Here is a 20,299-nt window from a genome sequence, read left to right as displayed (position 1 = left end):
TACACATTGGCAAGAAACCTCTTGAGCATCCTATTCTCCTGGCTGAACACTTCCAGCACTTTCAGCTTCTTATTTGTAAGATGCTCCAGACCTTTTATTATATGTTCAGCTTTGCTGGAGCTCTCCAATATATTGTTCTCATACTGAGAAGTCCAGAACTGGACCCAGCATGCCAGCTGTGGTCTCACCTGGGCTGAGCAGAGGAGAATTAGAGAATATGCTTAGTTGGAGGGGACCCACAAGTCCAACTTCTGTCCCTGAACAGGACACCCCAAAAGTCACACTTTGTGCCTGAGAGTATTGTCCAAATGTTTCTTGAGGTCTATCAGATTTGGTGCTGTGACCACTTTCCTGCAGAGCCTGTTCAAGTGCCCAGCCACTCTGAGATGTGAAGGTTTTCCTAATATCCAAACTAAGTCTCTGCTGACACAACTTCAGGCATTCCCTCAAGATTCCCTCAGGTCCTGTCACTGGTCACGACAGAGGAGAGGTCAGTGCCTGACTGTCCTCATCCCTTCATGAGGAAGTTGTAACTGCGGCTGAGGAAGTTGTAGCTGCAACTTCCCCTCAGTCTTGTCCAGGCTGAACAAGCCAAGTGACGTCAAGTTCTCCTCTAGTCCCTTCACTGTCTTGCAGCTCTCCTCAGGATGCTGTCCTTCAACCTGCTGGCAGTGCATCCTGAGGATGCCATAGGCCTTTGCTGCAAGGGCACAGAGATGGCTTATGTTTGACTTGATGTCACCAGGACACCAGCATTCTTTTCTGTACAGCAGCTTTCCACAGCAAGTACTCCTGCTTGGGATTATTCATCTCCAGACTCCGGTGCAGGACTTCGCGTTCTCCTTTTTTTTTTGGACTTTCATGGGGTCTCTGTAAGCCCGTTTTCCAGCCTGTCTGTGTCCCTCTAGATGGCAACACAGCCATCTGATGTATTGTTAACCTCTCATCCAAGTTGTTTGTAGTGTGCCAACTTGCTGAGGCTGTACTTTGTCTCATAATTCAGGTCACTAATGAAGTCATTAAACAGTACTGGCCCCTGTATCAATCCCTGCAAAGTGGCTGGCATCCAGCTGGACTTTAGGCTGCTGCTCGTAACCCTTTGGACCCAGTAGTCACTGCATCTCATGGTCTGCTTATCTGGCCTCTATTTCCATATACATATGTTGTGTGGGAAGGTGTTGAAAGCTTTGCTATCATCTAGATAAGCATCATCTGCTTTGCCTTCATTCACCAAGTCCTCTCATCATAGAAGGCTGTCAGGTCAGGCATGGTCTCCCCTTCCTATAGCCATGCTGATTTCACCTTCCTGTCCTTGAGGATTTGTTCCATTTTCTGCTCAAGAAATGAGCTAAGGACTGTCCTGTAGTTCCCTGGATGATCCTTCTTGAAGAAAGGAATGATATTTACTTCATTTTAGTCCTCAGAAACCTCCCCCTGCTTCCATGACCTTTCAAAGATAACCTACCCTTAAGTAAACTTTAAAAATAGCATTGGTAACATTTGAAATTGTTTCTCTGCCCTTTTAGAGGTAAAATAAGGTTTCTGTTTCACAGCTGTGAATCACTAATTTTCAGATGCTGTCATCAATGATAAAAATAGTTACCAGTGTTAAACCGGCAATTTTGCCAAATTTGACGGTTTCTTTAACTAGTTCCCATGTATTTGTTGAATTTTGTTCTGCTTATCTTAGGAATAATATGTAGCACATATGGCAGAAATGGAAAATGCTTCATAAAATGTACTTTCAGATCAAGTTTTTTCTTTAATACAAATATTTTTAAAATACTATTTTCTATACTAAAATAATACTCTTTGTGTCCTAATTTTTAGCTTGTTTATTTACTTACAAAATCACTAGTGTGCTGATTAGTGAAGGCAGTGTAATGTTCTGTAGAATTTTCAGAGTGGATGGAATTTCTCTTGCATCTTGTTTTAAGAACTAGTTTACTTCTTTGCCCACAGTAAGTGTTGTAAATAGGCAGCATTCCATACTTTGCCTTTTTTTTTTCTCATAAAGGCAATTGTCCTTTAACTCCTTGAATATTCTTTCCTGACTTTTTACTTGTTATTTGCCAGGGGAGTTTTGCCTATGACTAAGAAAATAATTGGTTCATGTTCTTACAACATCCTAAAAAATATTTATGGACTTACTCTGTCAAATCTGAGCCCTTGTTTACCAGTTGAAACATGTCTTAATTTTTGTACTTGACAGCTTCAGTTTTTGTTCCCATCCAGAAGGACAGCACTGCTGCTGAGGAATTGAAACAGTTTTGCTCTGCTGCTCTTGGACAAGTTGATGAACAACTATCAAAGTGCACACGTGTTTCCTTACTAGTTAGTGGTGGAGATGTACTGCTGGCAGGGTGTGAGCTGCTTCATGTTGTGCATGCAGGGGGATGGAATAAGTGTTTTATGGAATAAGTGTTTTATATCCAGTTTTATGATGTAATCAGAGGCAGACACTTAAGGCTTCTGGGGTAATGTTCAGAAGCAATAACATGGTGACAATAGTCCTTGTATTGCCTGTACCTGACAACAAAATCATGCAAAACTGACTTGTACAGTGGCATGGGACTGCTCTCACTGCAGACTTTGTTTTCTGTGGACTGATAGGATATTTTGGCCGTATAGCTACAAGAAAAATACTAATTCATTTTTCCTTTTTGTTTCTTTTAGGACTCCTCCAGAATGGTTTCAAGCAGGTATAAAAGGTATGAGATCTTTGTACATAACAATTTTGTTTGCATTTCTGCCAGAAATAATGCTGATTAAATGGCTATTTGTAGTAGAAGCCATCATACTGCTACTGTAGATATATAGCCTGATACCAGGCAAAGGACCTGAAAGATGCAGCAAGCTTATCCAAAGCCTTCTATTATGTTACAGTTTTAAAATAAATTCCACTAGTGTTTTACTAGATCTTACTAGGGCAGAGCAGTTTCCCAATCAGATGTCAAACTCGACTACACATTGCCTAGGAGCCAGTATTTTCACAATTTAATTTATGAACCATTGTATTCCGAAGTTGAATAAAGGAAGATCATTTTGTTGCTCTCCACAGTAATAGTTAAAGATGGTTTTGTAATACTACTGTCTTCAGTTGTAGAGGTGTTTCTCATATATAGCATGTTCTGTTTGTTATTTGTTTGTCTTTGAGTCAAGTATTACCCTGGTCATTACTCCAGCTTTTTAATCAGATAAATACTTCAGAAGTTCTTGATGCACTCAACAACCGTGAAATTTTTGTCCATGTGGAATTAGTACTGACACAACTATCACAGCTGACGTGGGGTCTCAATTACATCAATTGAAGCAAGACACTTGTGTAAGAATGTTTTTATTTGGTACCTGAATGCATTCCCTTTCAGGTATCCTTTACTTGGGTAAAATATGTAGGTGTTTAACTCATCAGTTATATGTATGGCTGTAGAAGAAAGTGCAAAGACCATCTAAATTATCTAGCTTTCACAGCTGTATTTTCTACCCCTCAAAATTGTTCACCTGTGGAATCACAGAATGGTTTGGGTTGGAAGAGACCTTGAAGAATATTAGTCCAGTCCCCCTGCCATAGGCAGGGACACTTTCCAGTGAACTAGATTGTTTAGAGCCACATCAACTTGGCCTTGAACACTTGGAGGGAGGGAACACCCATAGCTTCTCTGGACGACCTGTTCCAGAATCTCACCTCCCACACTGTAAAAAAGAATAACCTATCCTGTTATGCTTTAGCTTTCCTAACACAGTGTCTTTTATATTTATATTCCCAGGTTCTCATAAACCTAGTTGAGTGATGCTTTTTATAGGGTTTTTTAAAAATCACTTTGTCATTGCAGAATGGGTGGGCTTATTGTCACAAGTTTAGTAACTATGTAATTTCATGATTCATTTCTTATTAATCAGGCACATTTTAGTTCAGTCTTTACTTCCTCTTCAGTCCTGGTGCAGAATTTTACTGCTGTTTGTATCTGCAAATACTTAGTGGTGTGTGTCATACTTTTGTGGCTTTTCATAAACCTTATCTCTGCTTGCCTGCTGTATATACTTGCTTGCAAAAACTTGCTTGTGCGTGGGGTGGTAATAAATAGAAGTTTGCACAACCCCGTTGGTAACTTATTTGAAAATAATCTAATTCTACTGATTAGCATTGCAAAAGTAGGAAATGCCAAGCTAGAAAATGCTAAATAAGACTTGGTTATGCAGTTTCCCCTCAGTTAGCTTTAGTTATATGTGAGTCTTTGTCAACTTCCTCTGTCAGGGCTGGCATCACATGCAGGAGGAATCTGACTTGCTGCGAGCTGCTGTTCAATATTTTATGAATGTTGCCATCTATCTTCTTTATTGCATAGTCTTGAACTTCAAGTTGAAAGTGAAGGATTATTTGCCACTGTCAACACAGTGCCCAGTGCTCACAAATACTCAGAGGGTTTTATTCTCCTTGAGTTATACAATGCCCACTGTGGTTGGAGTTAATAGTATCTATTAATTTTCTGCTGTATTTGAAAGTTTCTGCCTCCCTGAACTAATTTTTCCTGTGAGGGTTCTTGAGGTATGACTCCCAGTGGTTTTGCTTTCTGATTTGAATGCTAAAGGAGTTGGAACCAGCATTGTTCTGGGCTTGTTTGTTTCTTCCAACATCTGCAGTAGGTGAAGGTCTTACAGAAAGCAGGCTCCTCTATAAGTAATTCTTATTCAGATCACTCAGATCTCACTGAAGTCCCAAATACAGTAGGAGTCCCTTGGAAAGTCAGATGGTTAGAGCATGGTGCTAATAACACCAAGGCTGTGGATCAATCCCTGAATGCGTCATTCACTTAAGAGTTGGACTCTGTGATCCTTGTGTCCCTTCCAACTCAAAATATTCTGTGAATCTATGAAATGGAAAATGTCGTTCTGTGATTGTACCTAGAATTGGAATGTTAATGCCAAAAGGCTGAATTGAGATAATAGGCTGCTTCAAGGCTCAGATACACTCAGCCTCATTTGCTTTTAACAGTCTTAGGTGTACTCTCTTAGGTTTTTAAAGCAAATTGAGAGTGAAGCATGTTTCACATAGGGACAATCACTTTGGGATCCTATTTGAAACTTGCAATAGTAAGTGGCCAGTACTTTTGTGGGAGAGATGGTTGGTAGACTTTATAGACTTATGATAGCAAAAAGGAAACTGTATTTTCCTGAAATGTTGGATTCTGTAATAGATTCTCTTTCCCATTCAGAGATTGAGTTATTTGCCAGAAATATTCAGGTTGCTTTCTTCCATTCCTACTACTGCTTTTTCTCTTTCGTCTTCTCACTCTTCCCCAGTTATTCCTTATCAAACATGGCATCTTGTTCGTTTCAGCATTTTTCTTCACTTCACTGGTTTCCATTTCCTAGCACAGTTAGGCACTCTTTCCTTTCTCTTCCCCATTTCTCTTACATCCTTCTATTTAATCATCGAGGTCTGGTCTTCTCTTTATTATTTGTCTGGTTTTGTGTGTGTGGCTTTTTTCTTGTTGTTTTTTTTTTCTTCCTGTTTTGTCTCCATTATCTGTCCTTTCTGACTTCTAGTCCTGGATTACTGATATCATTCTGGACATCCAGTACCTTTCCCTTTCCATTTAACTGCTTTCATATTTTATGTTATGATCTTAGAGTTTCTTCTACAACTTCAACAATTCTGTGATTCTGCCTCTACACTGAGATACCCATCCTCCTGTATCTGACAAGAGAAAAGAGATTAAAAAGGAGAGAAGATCAGTTATGTGTGTTCTTACAGAATCATTGTTCTCTTGGTCTGTTCCAGGACTTAAGGACTTGTACAGATTTTACACTGTGAATTACACTGGCTATTTTCCCCTATGGATACAACAGTCTGTGACTAAACATTTATATGACATTGCTGGGAAACCTATTTCACTGAGTGTCCATTGACTGGAAAACATGTTTACAAATGAACTCTGATGGCTTCTGTGTATTGCTGTGTGCTTAGTGACTTGGACAAACTGAGCCTGTCTCTTTGTGCTGTAAAGTAAATAAAAGTTTGTGATGAGGATCTTAGTCTATAAGATCTATAAGTCTATAATTGTAGTCTGTCTTCTGAATTTGCTTCAGAAATGTTCACACCTCCCAGAAGTTTGTGGAGGGTTCCTTTGTAGTTTCATTATTAAGTCCATAAAATATTTTCAAGAGAAAGTGATGGTTTTGTTGTGGGCTGGAGTGGTACTGTGAGATCTATTAAAAGCGCGACCAGAATCTGCAAGGTCATGCTGACATGAAGGCCACAGGACATGCAGGAGAGTATTGGGGAGCTGTGGTCAGTCAGGTGTCCTAACTGTGAGCTTCATGTGTTTTTAATGTCTAGGTATACTTAAGTTGTAATAGCTCATATCAACTTCCCATTCTTCCATTTTTCTCTCAGTTTTTTTAATGTAATATGGCTTGTCTTGGCCATTTCAAACTGCTGTTATGAAACTCGGTCTGCCATTTTTTGCACTGCTTTGTGAATAGATATTTTAAGTACTAAACATATTGCCATTAGTAAGAATGGTTTTCTGATTAAGGTCTGATAGTATCAGCATAGTTGATGTTACCAATGATTTCTCAAACATAAGAAGGCCAAAGTGCATTTTCTTTATTGAACTATTTGAGTCTAATCTACATGTAAACATGAATTACGTTTCTTTTGTAAACTAAAAGGCATGTTTGCAAGTAACAGTAATGCAAGGTATTTATGCAGACATAGGAGTATTTTAATAAACACAGAAAGTTTGTTCTATCAGATTACTTAGACTATCTACTAGTTTTTGAACCAATTTAGATTCTTTAAAAAAAAAGAATTGTAAAGCAAACCTTGCAGATTGGGATTTAAAGATTTTTGCATGGTTCTTGAATCGGACAGATCAACTGGATTAGTTTACAAAAAGAGCTAGATTAAAATCTCTTCATGGTTCAGAAGTGTATTCCCCTTATAAGTTTGTTTACTAGTGGAAAAGAATACTGTATGGTATGGTTTCATGGCTTCCAGTCAAAATGTCAAGAGAGGATTTTTGCCCCCTCTTTTAGGATAGTACAGCACATTAACATGGAACCCTAGAGGTAGAGACTATTTAGCAGTAATTGTAAAAGACTCCATCATACTTGAGTTTATCGTTCATGTAAGAGTTGAAAAATACATGGGGAAGTGGAGACCATAAAAAAAGAAAGTGCTTCAGAGCATTCATTGGAGGGGTCTGAAGTTTGAACACTGCTGAAATTGCCTTGCTCAGTGTTTTTAGATAATTATAAAACACAAACTATAACAGTTTACTTTCCATCATACTAACCTTGATCTCACTAATTAAAGAAAACCACAGCCATGAAATACTGTTTCATAATGCTGTGCCCAGACATGCCTGCTTGTCTGTGTTTAGGAGTTCCACAGTGAGGGCTGGCTTTGGAAGCATTGTCTCATCTAGCTTGTTACCTTAGGACCACTGCTTTGCAGATATGAGCATTTTATTTTAGACAGGGGTCACTTAAGAAGTTTTTCTTGACTTTTCTAGCCCTTCTTGAGACACTGCTGATGTTATGAGAAGGCATAAACAAGTAGGGTTTATTTCTGCAAAATGTTTTGATGGTCTAAGTTCTGGCTGGAGTTCCTCACTCCCCCCTGAGCCAGTGCTCATGCAGCTGGGCAAGCTACTGCCTCAAGGAGCCACTGTGGCTGCAAGTTGATGGCTTCCTTTTGCTTGATTGCTGCTTCGTGGTTTGAGTAGTTTCCCATTCACCTGAAGGCCAGAGGCAGGAAAAGTGGAGGAGTCTCGGGAATGCAGCTGTAGAAAAGGTAAGACTGCCTTTCCTTAGCTCAGCTCTGAGAGTCACAAATTTGGTTTAAGTGGTCTAAAGTAACAGAAAGCCAAGGTGCCCTGTTTAGAAGTAATTGTCCTTTGCTTCTTCCAGAAAAGCAGTTAGCAACTGACCGAGTTGTAGTGACATAAATACCTAGGAGTTTCCAAATCAGGTACAGTTATAAGATTCTGGCATAAAAATAAACCTGTCATAGTTGAAATACAGCTTGGACAGGGTGATTTTCACTGGATGAAATGGCAATTTGGACAGTGTTTTAGAAAGACATTGAGATAATCAAAGAAGCAAGTTGGAAGGAAGCAAGAGATATTTCACCTTGCTTTTAAACCTGTCCCTGTGTGAATAACTGATTTTATTGTAAAGAAAATAACTAGGAACACCAAACCAAAATTTCTGTTTCTCTATAAGAGGAGTCAAACTGATTTTGCTATATTGTTTTTGTTTTAAGTATAGCCAGAAAAGCACCTTGTAAAATAATTTATATTTGTGTATTTTTATACATAAGCATAATCTACAGCTATTCTTCCACAGACACTGTCTTTGTTGGGGGTGGTTCATAGATGTTTCCTCTTAGTGAAGAGGCTACAAGTTCAGTGATATTGTTTTTCTAGTCATCATTGTGGAAAGGATCCTGGGGGCATCAGGCACAGCATCACCAGCCAGGCAAGGAAAGGGATTGTCCCACTCTGCTCTGCACTGGGATGGCCTCACCTTGAGTGCTGGGGGCAGGTTTGGGTGCCACGATATAAAACAGACTTCAAGCTCCTAGAGAACATCCAGAAGAGAGCAACAAGGATGGTGAAGGGACTGGAGCAGGAGGCCTTTGAGGAATGGCTGAGGTCACTTGGTGTGTTGAGCCTGGAGAAGGGGAGACTGAGGGGAGGCCTCATTGCAGTTACAACTTCCTTGGGAGGGAGAGAGGAGAGTCAGGTACAGATATCTTGACACTTACGGTCCATGACAGGACTCAAGGGAGGGGCATAAAGCTGAGTCAGGAGAGGTTTAGGTTGGGTATCAAGAAGTTTTCCAGCCAGAGAGTGGTTGGGCACTGAATAGGTTTCTTAGGGCAGTGGTCACAGCACCAAGCCTGTCTTGAGTTCAAGAAGTGAACAATGCTCTCAGGCACATGTGACTCTTGGGGTGTCCAGGGCCAACAGCTGGACTTGAATGATCCTGATGAGTCCCTTCCAACTCAGCATATTCTGATTCTGTGATTCTTTCTCGTTTAGCACTCTTGAAGTGACATTGCATCTGAAGACATTCTTTGTGAAAGATGTTTCTGTTGTGTCATGGGTAGTACTTTTTTGCCATTGCTGTGTCATAGCCATTGGTTATAACACCCAAAATAATAAACTTTTTATCTGTTATATTCCTTGTGTTAGGTTTTGGACTTATGCCCTCTTAAATGTTTTTTTTTAAATCCCATTACCTAGAAGCCTTCATGATATGTTCTTTGTACTTTCCTACAGTGAGAAGGAGTGTGTTCAGTAGGGTCTACAGCCCAGTGGAATAGGTGAGGAAATTCAAGTGTGAATGTCAGGAAAAAAAGCCCTGAAAATTAAAGCATTTTCTTTATTAATGAAACCCTTCCTGTCCAGGTATTCTTTCTTCTAATCTTTGTGTAGGAGCTTCTGCCAATATCACTCACTGGAGCTGAGTTTAAATACTTCAGTATAGTGGCATAAATATTCATTTTTTAAACTACAAAAAGTTGAGACTTTTTTTTTTGTGTGGTCTCTCCTTGAGACATTAACAACACAAAACTACATGTCTTTTAGAAAACTCAAAAATGTAGAATTTATAGAGTTAAGTTTAAATATTTGTCTTGTGTTGCAACATGCATATCCGGTCCTAGAAATGTTTTATAAAAAATCTTCTGGATGAAGAATAAACAGTGCTAAATATGGTAATAACATTAAGCTACAAAATTCCTTACAATTGTGTCAGTGTGTCTTGGAAACTTCACACATACTGGAGCAAAAGAATATTTATATCCACGAAAAGACATCCCTTTGCCAGATACTCCTGCTTTTGATTGGCACTGTATCCATCTAAATCTGCATGTTGTCAGCAGGGGTTTTCTAGAGTTATGAAATGCAAAATTGTTAAATGAACACATTAATCATATATACTCTTCTGTGTTTTAAAGGAAATGTTGTAGGGATGCTCATAGTGCTTTTCATTCTTTTCCTAAGTGGTCTAGAGCACCAGTGTATACATATTTCAGCTGTGGGATTTTGCAGAATCACAGGCTGGTTGATGATGGAAGGGACCTCTGGGGTAATCTTGTCCAGTCCCCTGCTCAAGCAGGGCTACCTAGAGCTGATTTTTGAGGACCATCTCCAGGTGGCTTTTGAGTATCTCAGTTTTTTTGGTTTTGTCTTGGCAGTTTGTATATTTTAAGTCTAAGTGTAATTTGGTGAATTGGTGAGGGAGAGTCTCTGTCTGCTCTCAGGGCACTCTGTTCTGTTGTTCTTAGTTGTTCATTAGACTCTTCATTGAAGGTGAGTAACATTATTGTTTAGGAAGAAAATGGCTATGGGAAGGATGCTGTTAGTTTTGTGACTGAAAATGCTTGACTTGTCATACATATTTTTAAATTAGTACTGGTTTTTTACATGCCAGTAGTAATGGAGACCCTGCATGCTTTTTTAAACAAACATAGCTTATGTGCATTTGCAGTGCTTATTTGTTGATTCCATGACTGATTTTTAATAAATAGACGTGTAATCTAGACCACCTGGTCCCAAGAGACCACTTAAGGAGTGAGCGTCAGCCAACAGAGCTCTGACAAACTCCTCTCTACCAAAGTTCTGAAGTAAAATATCTGGAGATGGCATAAAATTGGTTTGTTGGGTCACATCACTTTCTCACTTCAGTTTACTTTCCATTCCCTTACAGGCTAAATCCATAGTTCCCAAAAAGTTAGTCAATATTCTTATGTTTTGGATGTGTACCTGTTTTTTCATCTCTTATGTTTTGATCTAGTTAAAAAGATTCTTGGTTTAAACTCTGTAGTGGCACTTTAGTTCTTGAAATAAAGTAATTTAGCTTGTTTTTTAATGTGCATAGTTAATGAAACTTGAAAAATAGGATAAGTATGTGTTTATGGTGTATTACCCATGTGATGAAAGCTGCATTATCCAAGTATTTGAATCCCTGAGGCAGTGAATTTAGTGAGTTCTCAGCTGTGGAATATGTTCTCTGCAGTTTATTAGACTGACCTGCTTTGGAGAGCTCTTCTGTGACTGCTCTCCTTTCCATTTTGTGAGATGTGTAAATAGGTGTGTGCTTTCTCTGCCCCTCACAGTACAGCCAATGCACCAGAAGATGATGCTCCAAACAGATATTCCCGACCAGAGAGGACAGCTTACGGCAGATACAGCAGAGATGCAAATTCTTCTGGCAGTTCTCTACCTAGTAACTCTTTGGAGAAGAGGATTGAGGAACTTGAAAGGGTAAGCACCAACTAACCTTGCTATGGCATACATCTGAAATGAAGTACTTCTGAAACTTCATGGGGAAATTTGCAGGTAAACTACATAGAAATGATGCAAAATGCTTGAAGTACAGATAGTTATGTCTACAAAAACATACAAAGAGTCAGACTGACCAAGAAGAATGTGAACTTTCAAATCACAGATGTTTAGTTTTCATTTGGTATTTAAGTGAGAAATAGTTAAGGCAAAGATAATACACTTAGAGAGCCAGCAGTGCTCTGTGTGCTTCTCCTGTGTACCTCGTGACACACCAACACAGAGCAAATACCTTGGGGGAAGAAGGAGCTCACTGGCTGTTCACAAGGTTACAAGCTGGTTTCTGATCTACTTGTTCGTTTGGTTTTTTTAGTATACCAAAATATTGTAAAATTTAACTGCTATCTAGTTGTTTGTTAGAGCTGTAAACATTCAAAACACATATTCAAAATGGTTTGCATTGTTTCATACTGATTTAATAAAAACAGTTTTGGGAGAATGTAATAATGTTAAAGCTGAGCTTTTCGCCTAAGCCAGTATTTTGCTAAGTAATTTAGCAAAATACTGGCTTAGGCAAAAAGCTCAGCTTTTCTGTGTTATCTATTACTGGCTTCTCTGTCTTCCTCTGAAGTGGATTTTTTGTGGGTAACTTCACAAATATTCTTGAATCGTGTGGGTGAAAGTTACTAAGTTAACACAATTTGAATAGGTCTGTTTTTGGAAAGGGGGAAAATGACATGTATTTTGTAGAAATTGCTATTTTTGATTTAAGACTTGAGGAATCTTCATTTGAGTAAAGTGTACCATAATCCTCCCTTCTAAATCATCTTCTTTCTGAAATACTTTATTGCCAGTAAAAAAAAACAGAAGAAGATTTAAGCACCTTCTTTCCTAATGAACATTTTCATTCTTTCTCACATTCAGGCCCACAGATTTAAAAGTGAGTCTTCATTTCTTGTTCATGGTGTTATAAAAAACCAACAACAGAAAATCCAACCGACAATAATTTGGGAGCTGATACTTTACATTTATTTCTTCTGTTTTGGGCCCTTGTCCAATTCTGTGTTCAAGCTTAAGTTAAATATAAATTCAAACATTATCACTTGAATCAAACCAAACAGATTTGCTGTTGTAAAATATTCTTAGATGTGATTCTTTAGCTCCTTGAAATGTAAAAGAACTTGAAGATGTGGGTTTGACTTGCAGTAGGAAAGGAATTATAGATAAATGTGTGTGTGTGTTTGTTCTTCTTTCTTTGTTTTAGACGGTATTAACTTAAAACTGTCTCTTAAAACAAGAATTTACATTTTCAACTTCATTCTTTATTCTGGTTATAGGAACTTGCAAAAGAAAGACAGGAAAATGCAAGATTAATGAAGATGGCACAGGACAAAGAGGAACTAATTGGAAAGCTGAAAGAAGAAATTGATTTATTAAACAGAGTAAGCAAATACTTTCTTCCATGGCTCTGTAAGGAGGGAATAAGTGACTGCATTCTCTGTTGTATTCTTCAGGTGACATTCATTGGGCAAGGTCAGAAAAGCATTAGTGTGAGGGTTTTTTGTATTTGTGTAGCTTTTCAAGAGGTATGTCGATAAGTTGTATTTTCTTTCTAAGGTGACTTGTATTTGTCATGACTAACTTCCCTAAGTCTGGTCAATTCCTTGTTGTTCTAAGTGTTTATAAAGCAAGGTTATAAAACCAAAAGCTCTTTATATTTTGACAGATATTCTCATACTGTTTATTGTTGATCCCATATGAAGACAGAATAAGACACAGGGCAGGAGACATGAGGTAACATCAGGCAAGGTGTGAAGGCAGGAGAAGAGGGCTAGAAGAGTGAGACATGCTTGGAAATAGGACAGGATAAGAAGTTTTAAAGTTGATTTTAAAAAATTGCACCAGTTTTAAGGGCAAACAGATATTCTTTCACAGGGTGTATTATTGACCTCATCCTGCACTTCCTGGCTGAATTGTGGAGTCCTGATGTCCTAGAGATACATGCCTCTCTTCTAGTCCAGTGCAGATAGGGGTCTGGTGAATCCATCAGTGAAGGGAGGCATGAAGAGTGTCAGACCTACATTTTGCACCTCTGCATTAGCAGCAAAGGAGAACAACATTCAGAAGTTTGCAAACTAACCTAGAAAATTAAGAGATGGGATTATTTTGAAACACATTTTGGCTTTTATATGCAGAAAGTTGGAAGTTGATCTGTAGGATAAATGAGGTGGTGTTGGTTTTAGAGAGATTTCTATTTTAATTGAGGCATTGCTCTTCATGCAGTTCTTTCATTCTGCAAAGAATCTGTCACATCTAAGCTTGCTGGCCAGTTAAGGCAGGTATTCATTCCTTCTGCATAATGGATGGCAAAGCTATTTAATACTGTTGGTCACGTCTGACTTCCTGACTCAAAGGTTGGAAAGAACAAATTGAAAGAACCTAAATGACTGAAATCTTGGGGTTTAGGACCACAGCTTTTTTGATAGGTTTGATATTCCAGAAGCAATGTTGGTTTTTTTTGGCTATACTTGAAGTATGATGTCCTAAATGAAATCCATCAAGTGTCTTAACTAGAAACTGTCTTTGAGCATCCATAGTAAAGTTAGGCACTGTCTGTGCATTGCCTGTGTTAAGTACAAGGGCAATTTGTACTTGTTGTATGGAAGAAAACATAAACTGAATAAAGTAATTTCAAAGCCAGCTTTATTTTATATTGACTAAAATTTTACCTCTACATGAGATCTACAAAGACATCTTGCTGGTGCTTCCTAGGGTAGATACTTTTAAACACAGAAGAGAAGGGATTTTTTTGGTCCATCAGGTCAGCATTTTTCATACCTTTAATATCGTCTGTTTGCTCAATAGAGTGCAAGTTATTTATGTCTGTGTCTCTTAGGCTTTTCTTAAGGGTGAATTAGCTGCCTTTTGATTTTATGATCAGCATAGTTATTTGTCTTCTTGAACTCATGTCTCAAGTGATGCTTCCATAAACACAAATGCAGTTTTACTTTCCTGTTTATTAACTCTTGAATTTGCTTGCTTCTGTATTGGCCATCATGTGGATTCAGAAAGAGAAAATGTTTAAAAAATTAAGAAAAGCTGCAGAAATATCACATCATTCTCATGATAGACAGTTATGGAAATTAATATGTCAGTTGTATTTGCTTCAGATTTATTATCATAACTGAGAACATGAGAGCCAACACTTGGACATCCATCTGATGGATGGATGAGGCCTACAGTGTCCCTCTGTAGGCCTAGCACCAGTATTGGGTGCTTTTCATGGAAGAACAGCTGCAATCTTCAGCCTTCTGTTTAGATGAAAGGATGTCCTGAGGACTGAACTTTATTTAGTGTGTCTATGTAGAGGTTGTCTTCAAAGATTTTGCTGGTAGCAGCCTAAATAGGGGTCTCTAAATTTGACCATCTACACATTCATGGTTCTCCTCCAGCTTTTCTGTTCATCAATATATACAGTTTTTGGAGGTTAACATGTGCAGGTATGGGAAGAATACTACATCAGATACCCTAGATAACTTCTTAGAAGGCCATTTTATTGTGTATCTTTCTGACTGCTCAGTCCATATTTAGCAAAACGCTCTTTCTAGAAGTTTTAGTCAATTCATAACCACAGATGCATGCCTGATTGGCAAAGACCTTGTGTTGCACTTGAAAAACTTTTTCCAAGAATCATGAGAACTTCTTGGTAGATTTTTTCTCATTTTAAGTGAGTATATTTATTTAATGTGACATTATCATTTTGCTGATCTCAGTCAGTACATCACAGAGATACTTAAAGGATATGAGCTGCATTTATATTGAGGAACAGAAAATGCTTTCTCCTATAAACAGCATTCTCTTATTCCAGTATATTAGACATTAAAGGTATGTCTGCCATGTTCTTTGTAAGAAAGGGGCAATTGCTTCATAAAAACCTTAAATGTCTGAAAGGCATCTAAAAACATTTGAATACTTTGTAGGCAAAGTTTAGCTGTCAATTAGTTTACACTTAGTCATCTCTGACCTTACTAAGATGTCAGTGTAGTTAAAAGTGTGTTTGGAGAGAGTCTGTCAGTGAGGATTTACAGTCCAATTAATGCCAATTGTGTAGTTATCAGTTCTTTTGGTATGTGAAGTTCAAGCTTTCCTGCTATTGCATCTTATTTTTGTTAATAAGCTTAAATTAGTATTGTAATTTTGAATAAGAAACTTTAAATTTCAGAGTGGCAGAATCCCCTCCATCTCTCAACCCATTGTTTCTGTAGATCCTTAAAGCAGTTATTTTTCTTGGCTTATATTCAAGAAACTTTTACATGTAGTAATTTCTGGAATGTTATTTTTGCAGCATAAACATTTCAGAAACTTTTAATATTTTGAGTGTATTATACAAGAATTTTAAACAGGAGGATTTTAGGTAAGCTTTAATTGAGATATCCGATGGCTCGATCACCAAGTTTAAACATTATAATGCAAGTTTTATGTTTACCAAACGAAAAAGAAGTAGTTTATTGAAAATGTGTTATCCCTTCCATCTATCTGATTATTAATCTAAATTGCACAAAAGAGATTATAAAGTGTATTTGTTTATACTAAATTGTATTTATAGCATCTATCCACCAAGACTTACCCTGTTTAGGTATTTAAGTCACTTGTATCTGTTATGTTGGAGTGGTCAAATGCTTTTCCTGGAATTGGTTCATATTGTGATGCAGCTTTACTTCTGTGAGGCAAAGAGAAATTTCTGCTTGTGATTTCTTGATTCTACTCTAGAAAACAGTAAAGGGATTGCAAAGTATTGAGGTGTGGATTTTAGCTTACCAAACTGAAGAGGCTTTTAAAAATCATTATACCAATTGAACAGATGATCTCTATTGTGCACTTCTGGAATGACCTCACTGAGAAAGAAATAAGAACTGGAGCTTTGTATGTCAAACACTGTGTAACAACTTAAAGGACCAAGAGAGAGAAAATCTTCTCTTTACTTCTTGAGGCAAGAGGACAGCTTGGCAGACTTGAATCAAAAAACACATAGGATCTCCAGTGAGAATTCTGGTTCATTTTCCTTTGCCCACCTTTCATTTTTCTCCTTAAAATCCTGTCCTTGACATCACTCTTCTGTTTCTTCATTCTTTTCTAGTTCACATTTTGGTTTTTGCATGAGATTTTTGTACACAAAAATTGCATTTATTGAAGTAATGTTTGTATTAAGCCATTATTGTTACTGATTTTCACTTTAAAGGCTTGAAAAAACTTGTTAGGAATGAAGAAGTGAAATGGGAACTGTACAAAAATGGTAATTAGTGGAAAAGACACAAACATTTGTGTGTGTCAAACACATTTTCAAACACTGTGAAAGCAATCTATTTTGAGCACCCATTACTACTCTGTGCACGCTGTCTGTTCTTCCAGTAGCGCTTCAGACAAAAGCTACAAAGTCTGTTTTTATTTTTTGTTCCACAGGAAAAAAGTGAACTGGCATGTCTTTTTCTGAAAATTTTGATACTTAATACACAAAACAGGATTTCTTGCAGTAATAGTCAGTGATGTGTGTACATGGGAGCCATAGTTGCAGACAGGCAATTGGGGAAAGCAGGAACAGGAGCTGATTAAATACACTCTCTGTATATGCCAGAAAAATAATCACCCAAATTCTGCTTTGGTTTCTTTATGCATTAATTCCTGCTGTAGCTTTGATTTGAACATGTTTCTATTTAAGGTGCTTAGGAATATAATCTTAATGTTTTGTAATTATAGTAACACTTTGAAACAGGCTGGTTTAACATTTCTAAGGGTACCTACTGTGACACTAATTCTTCCCTGTCCCAGCTTCCTCATTTCAGAGCTAAGATATTAGATTTCTGCTGCTACTAATTGAGAGTTTGTATTTCCATCCTGAGAAGTGTTTATTTTTCTTTTTTCTTGTACAGGATCTAGATGATATAGAAGACGAAAATGAACAATTGAAGCAAGAAAACAAAACCCTCTTAAAAGTTGTTGGACAGCTGACAAGGTAGAAGATTCAGATGTCAATGAGGAAAGATTTAAAAAACTACTGATTGAACACTAAGGTCAATATAGTAATATTTCCTGTGTTGCAGTATCTTATAATAACTGTCTTTGTATTTATTGTTAGGAAACCAGATGAATGTTTATTTTCATAGTGCTTTCTCCTTTGTTCAATGAAATGGCATAAAATTTGGGGTGTATTTTTAGCTTTCTTTTCACATAAGCATGATTAAAATTTTCAACATGTTTCAAAATTTTAAGTTCAAAAATATTTGGATTTTGTACCTTCAGATTACAGCTGCAGAAATTACAGTAATCTAAACTTCATAGCATCAAGATCATTTTCAGTCCATGTGGGTGTATATTTTTGAAATTAATGGAAGCAATACATATGAGCTTTGTTTACACAGATTCAAAATACATATTTTGGGAAATGCTTCCTTTTTTGTTCAAATAGCTGTAAAGTGGATGCCTTATTACTGATGTATAACATTTTGCAGATTGATGACTTGCTCTAGAACTCTTGTATGTTGTGGTTTTTTAATTGTGTCTGAAAGATTGACAACAGTAGAGAGTAGCAAATTTTTTTTCCTGTGTTTAACAGTATTCTGTCAGAAGGGGAAGGTTTTACTAAAAAACTACAAAACAAACAAATGCAAAACACCACAAAGCCAAATAAATCACCTCTAATATCAGCATTAATAAGTTCTTAGAATCACATTGAAGTTGTGCACTGCAGTTTATTTTATGGCTTTTGCTTTAGCAATGAATTGCAAGTTTGCAATCAGACAGTTAGTTTGCTGTGTTGAGAATTCAATCAAAGCCTGGAGCTTTCATTTTAGCAAAGACACTTCTTGTTGTCATCCTAAAATTTGTAGTGATCATAATCATACAAGTTTTTGGATTTTTTTTTTAAACTGAGTGAATTTTTTTTTTGGTACGTGACAAAGTAGAGGGGCATACCAGTGATTCGTGCCTTTTTGAAACATCAAATGGTATACAAACCCCATTTTTATCCTTGATTTTAAACTAACAAGTTGTTTAAAAAGTGCCTGGTTAGATGTTACAATCCAGTTATGACTGTGTGTGGATTCTTTTATAACATGATAGCTGACAAAATTTTCCTTAGACTTTAATCACAGATCTCAGTTAACATTTAGACTAAAAATTATTTGTACTTTATTTCATCTGGTCAGATTAAATGTACAAACCCTTTGAGGAAAGACACTAAAAATTAAAACATTTCCAAGAGTCCAGGCTTTTTATGGACAATTTTGGTGTCAGAAAGTTACATACATATAGTTCTTTTTACCATAAACTTAAAAGCAACTTTAATATAACAATATAACAGTATTGTTATATTAATATATATATATGTGAAATATAGATGACAATTGCCTTTTCAGATTTGCAAATTGTTTTCATAATGTGCATTCATTGACAGTATTTCTTAAATTTAAAATTCCAGCTATTATTGTTAACATTTTGGATTGTTTTGGGTATAGGATAGATTATTTTGCATTTGTGCATTCTGATGAGGAAAAACGTTTCAAAGCTTTAAAGTGTTTTTCAGGACACTTTCAGTCCAGGATGCCTCAGTGTTTTCCTTCACAGTGGATGAGATTCCATGGAACACCGTTTAAAACCTTTTCTCAGGGGGTTAAATGGTATAGGGGGTTTGTATAAGCCCTTTGAATTACAATGTACACCAATGAGTATTGCTTGTAATATTATTGAAAAAGTAAGAGGTCCCTTAATTTATAAGTTCCATGAAATTGAACATTTAAAGACATAATAAAGTCAGTTGAGATGCATGCCTTTTGAATAAATACAAAACTTCCTCTGGAAGAACATCTGATTTCCTTCTCTGTGTACCAGGTAGGGAATGCAGGTCCCCACGTGCTGCATGGGGTGTCAAACATATTGGAGCATTATTAAGTGCCTAACATTAAGCATACTGCAGTACACACAGTTAGCAATATGAAATAGCAAAGAAGATGTTTCATAAAATGTGTTTTGTGTACATTTTAAACCAAAGAAAAACAGCAACGAAGAGCATAAACATAAATACTTGTCTTCATATTACCTCTTCTTGGCGGTGGTAATGCCAGAATTAGAATTTTTTTTTTTAACTTGTACATAAAACTGACAGAAGTATTTGGAAGAATTTCTGGATTTCTAATGTAACTGTTCTTGTTCAGGGCTAGTTGTGATTTTTCTGCTCTGGAAAACTTGTGCTAGTTGAGTTTTCCTCTGAAAACAGTCTCATAATCATAATGCAGAGTGATTTTTAGAAAATACCCATTTTATGTGTTTAAAAAATTTAAACATCGTTAACCTATGAGTAACTGATTTTAGTTTTGAACCTTGACTAGTTGTGGTGATACTTGTTATCAGATTATAAAAATGATTTTGAGATTCTTCTACTGCAGGTGAAACATACATGTTTTATAATAAAGATTGTTTGCCGTTGTTCAAATAAAACAAAATTCTTTTTAATCCAGGCTGAGTACTTGCTGTCTTTAAAGGAGAATGAATACTGTCTCCCTGAAATTCTAACTGGATTTGTCCTCTGTTGTGTGAAGTTCCCAATTTGAACTGCTAAAATGAGTTTTGCATTCACATTGGAGTTTTCAAGTGTGTGCATATGCAGAGAGAGAAGAGAGAAATCTGGATATTTACACTATACTTTTTTGCTTCAGGTAATAGTGAGTATCCTTCCATCAATTAGATAGAAGTGATCTTGTCTCCTACTTCAAGGCAGAAGTATAAACCTTCCCAGAAAAGCAAGAATGTTACAGTGCTGTTTCTGCAGAAGGTGAATTGATTTAACTTCTAAAGCTCTATGAAATCAAGTGTTCTCTTCTCCTGCACAAGCAGAATCATTAAGGGCAAACTCCTTTTCGCTCATAGCTGCAGACTGCACATGAAGAGAACAAGTGGATAATCAGCAATTATCAGGGAGATGATAACTGTGCCACATTTTATCATAT

General features: G+C 37.0%; 1 protein-coding gene across 1 annotated transcript in view; it reads left to right on the top strand.

The window, feature by feature from the left end:
• Positions 1–19,805, top strand: part of PAWR (pro-apoptotic WT1 regulator) — a 72,116-nt gene extending 52,311 nt beyond the window's left edge. The window contains 4 exon segments of the mRNA XM_036400159.2: positions 2,677–2,711; positions 11,135–11,282; positions 12,638–12,742; positions 17,228–19,805. Coding sequence (XP_036256052.1) covers positions 2,677–2,711; positions 11,135–11,282; positions 12,638–12,742; positions 17,228–17,314 — 375 coding nt within the window. The 3' untranslated portion in view covers positions 17,315–19,805.
• Positions 19,806–20,299: the final 494 nt, after the last annotated feature.

This window comes from Molothrus ater, chromosome 5 (genome assembly GCF_012460135.2).
Source record: "Molothrus ater isolate BHLD 08-10-18 breed brown headed cowbird chromosome 5, BPBGC_Mater_1.1, whole genome shotgun sequence".
Classification (NCBI taxonomy): domain Eukaryota; kingdom Metazoa; phylum Chordata; class Aves; order Passeriformes; family Icteridae; genus Molothrus; species Molothrus ater.
The sequence above is the reverse complement of the archived record's forward strand: the minus strand, read 5'-3'. Positions and strand labels throughout refer to the sequence as shown.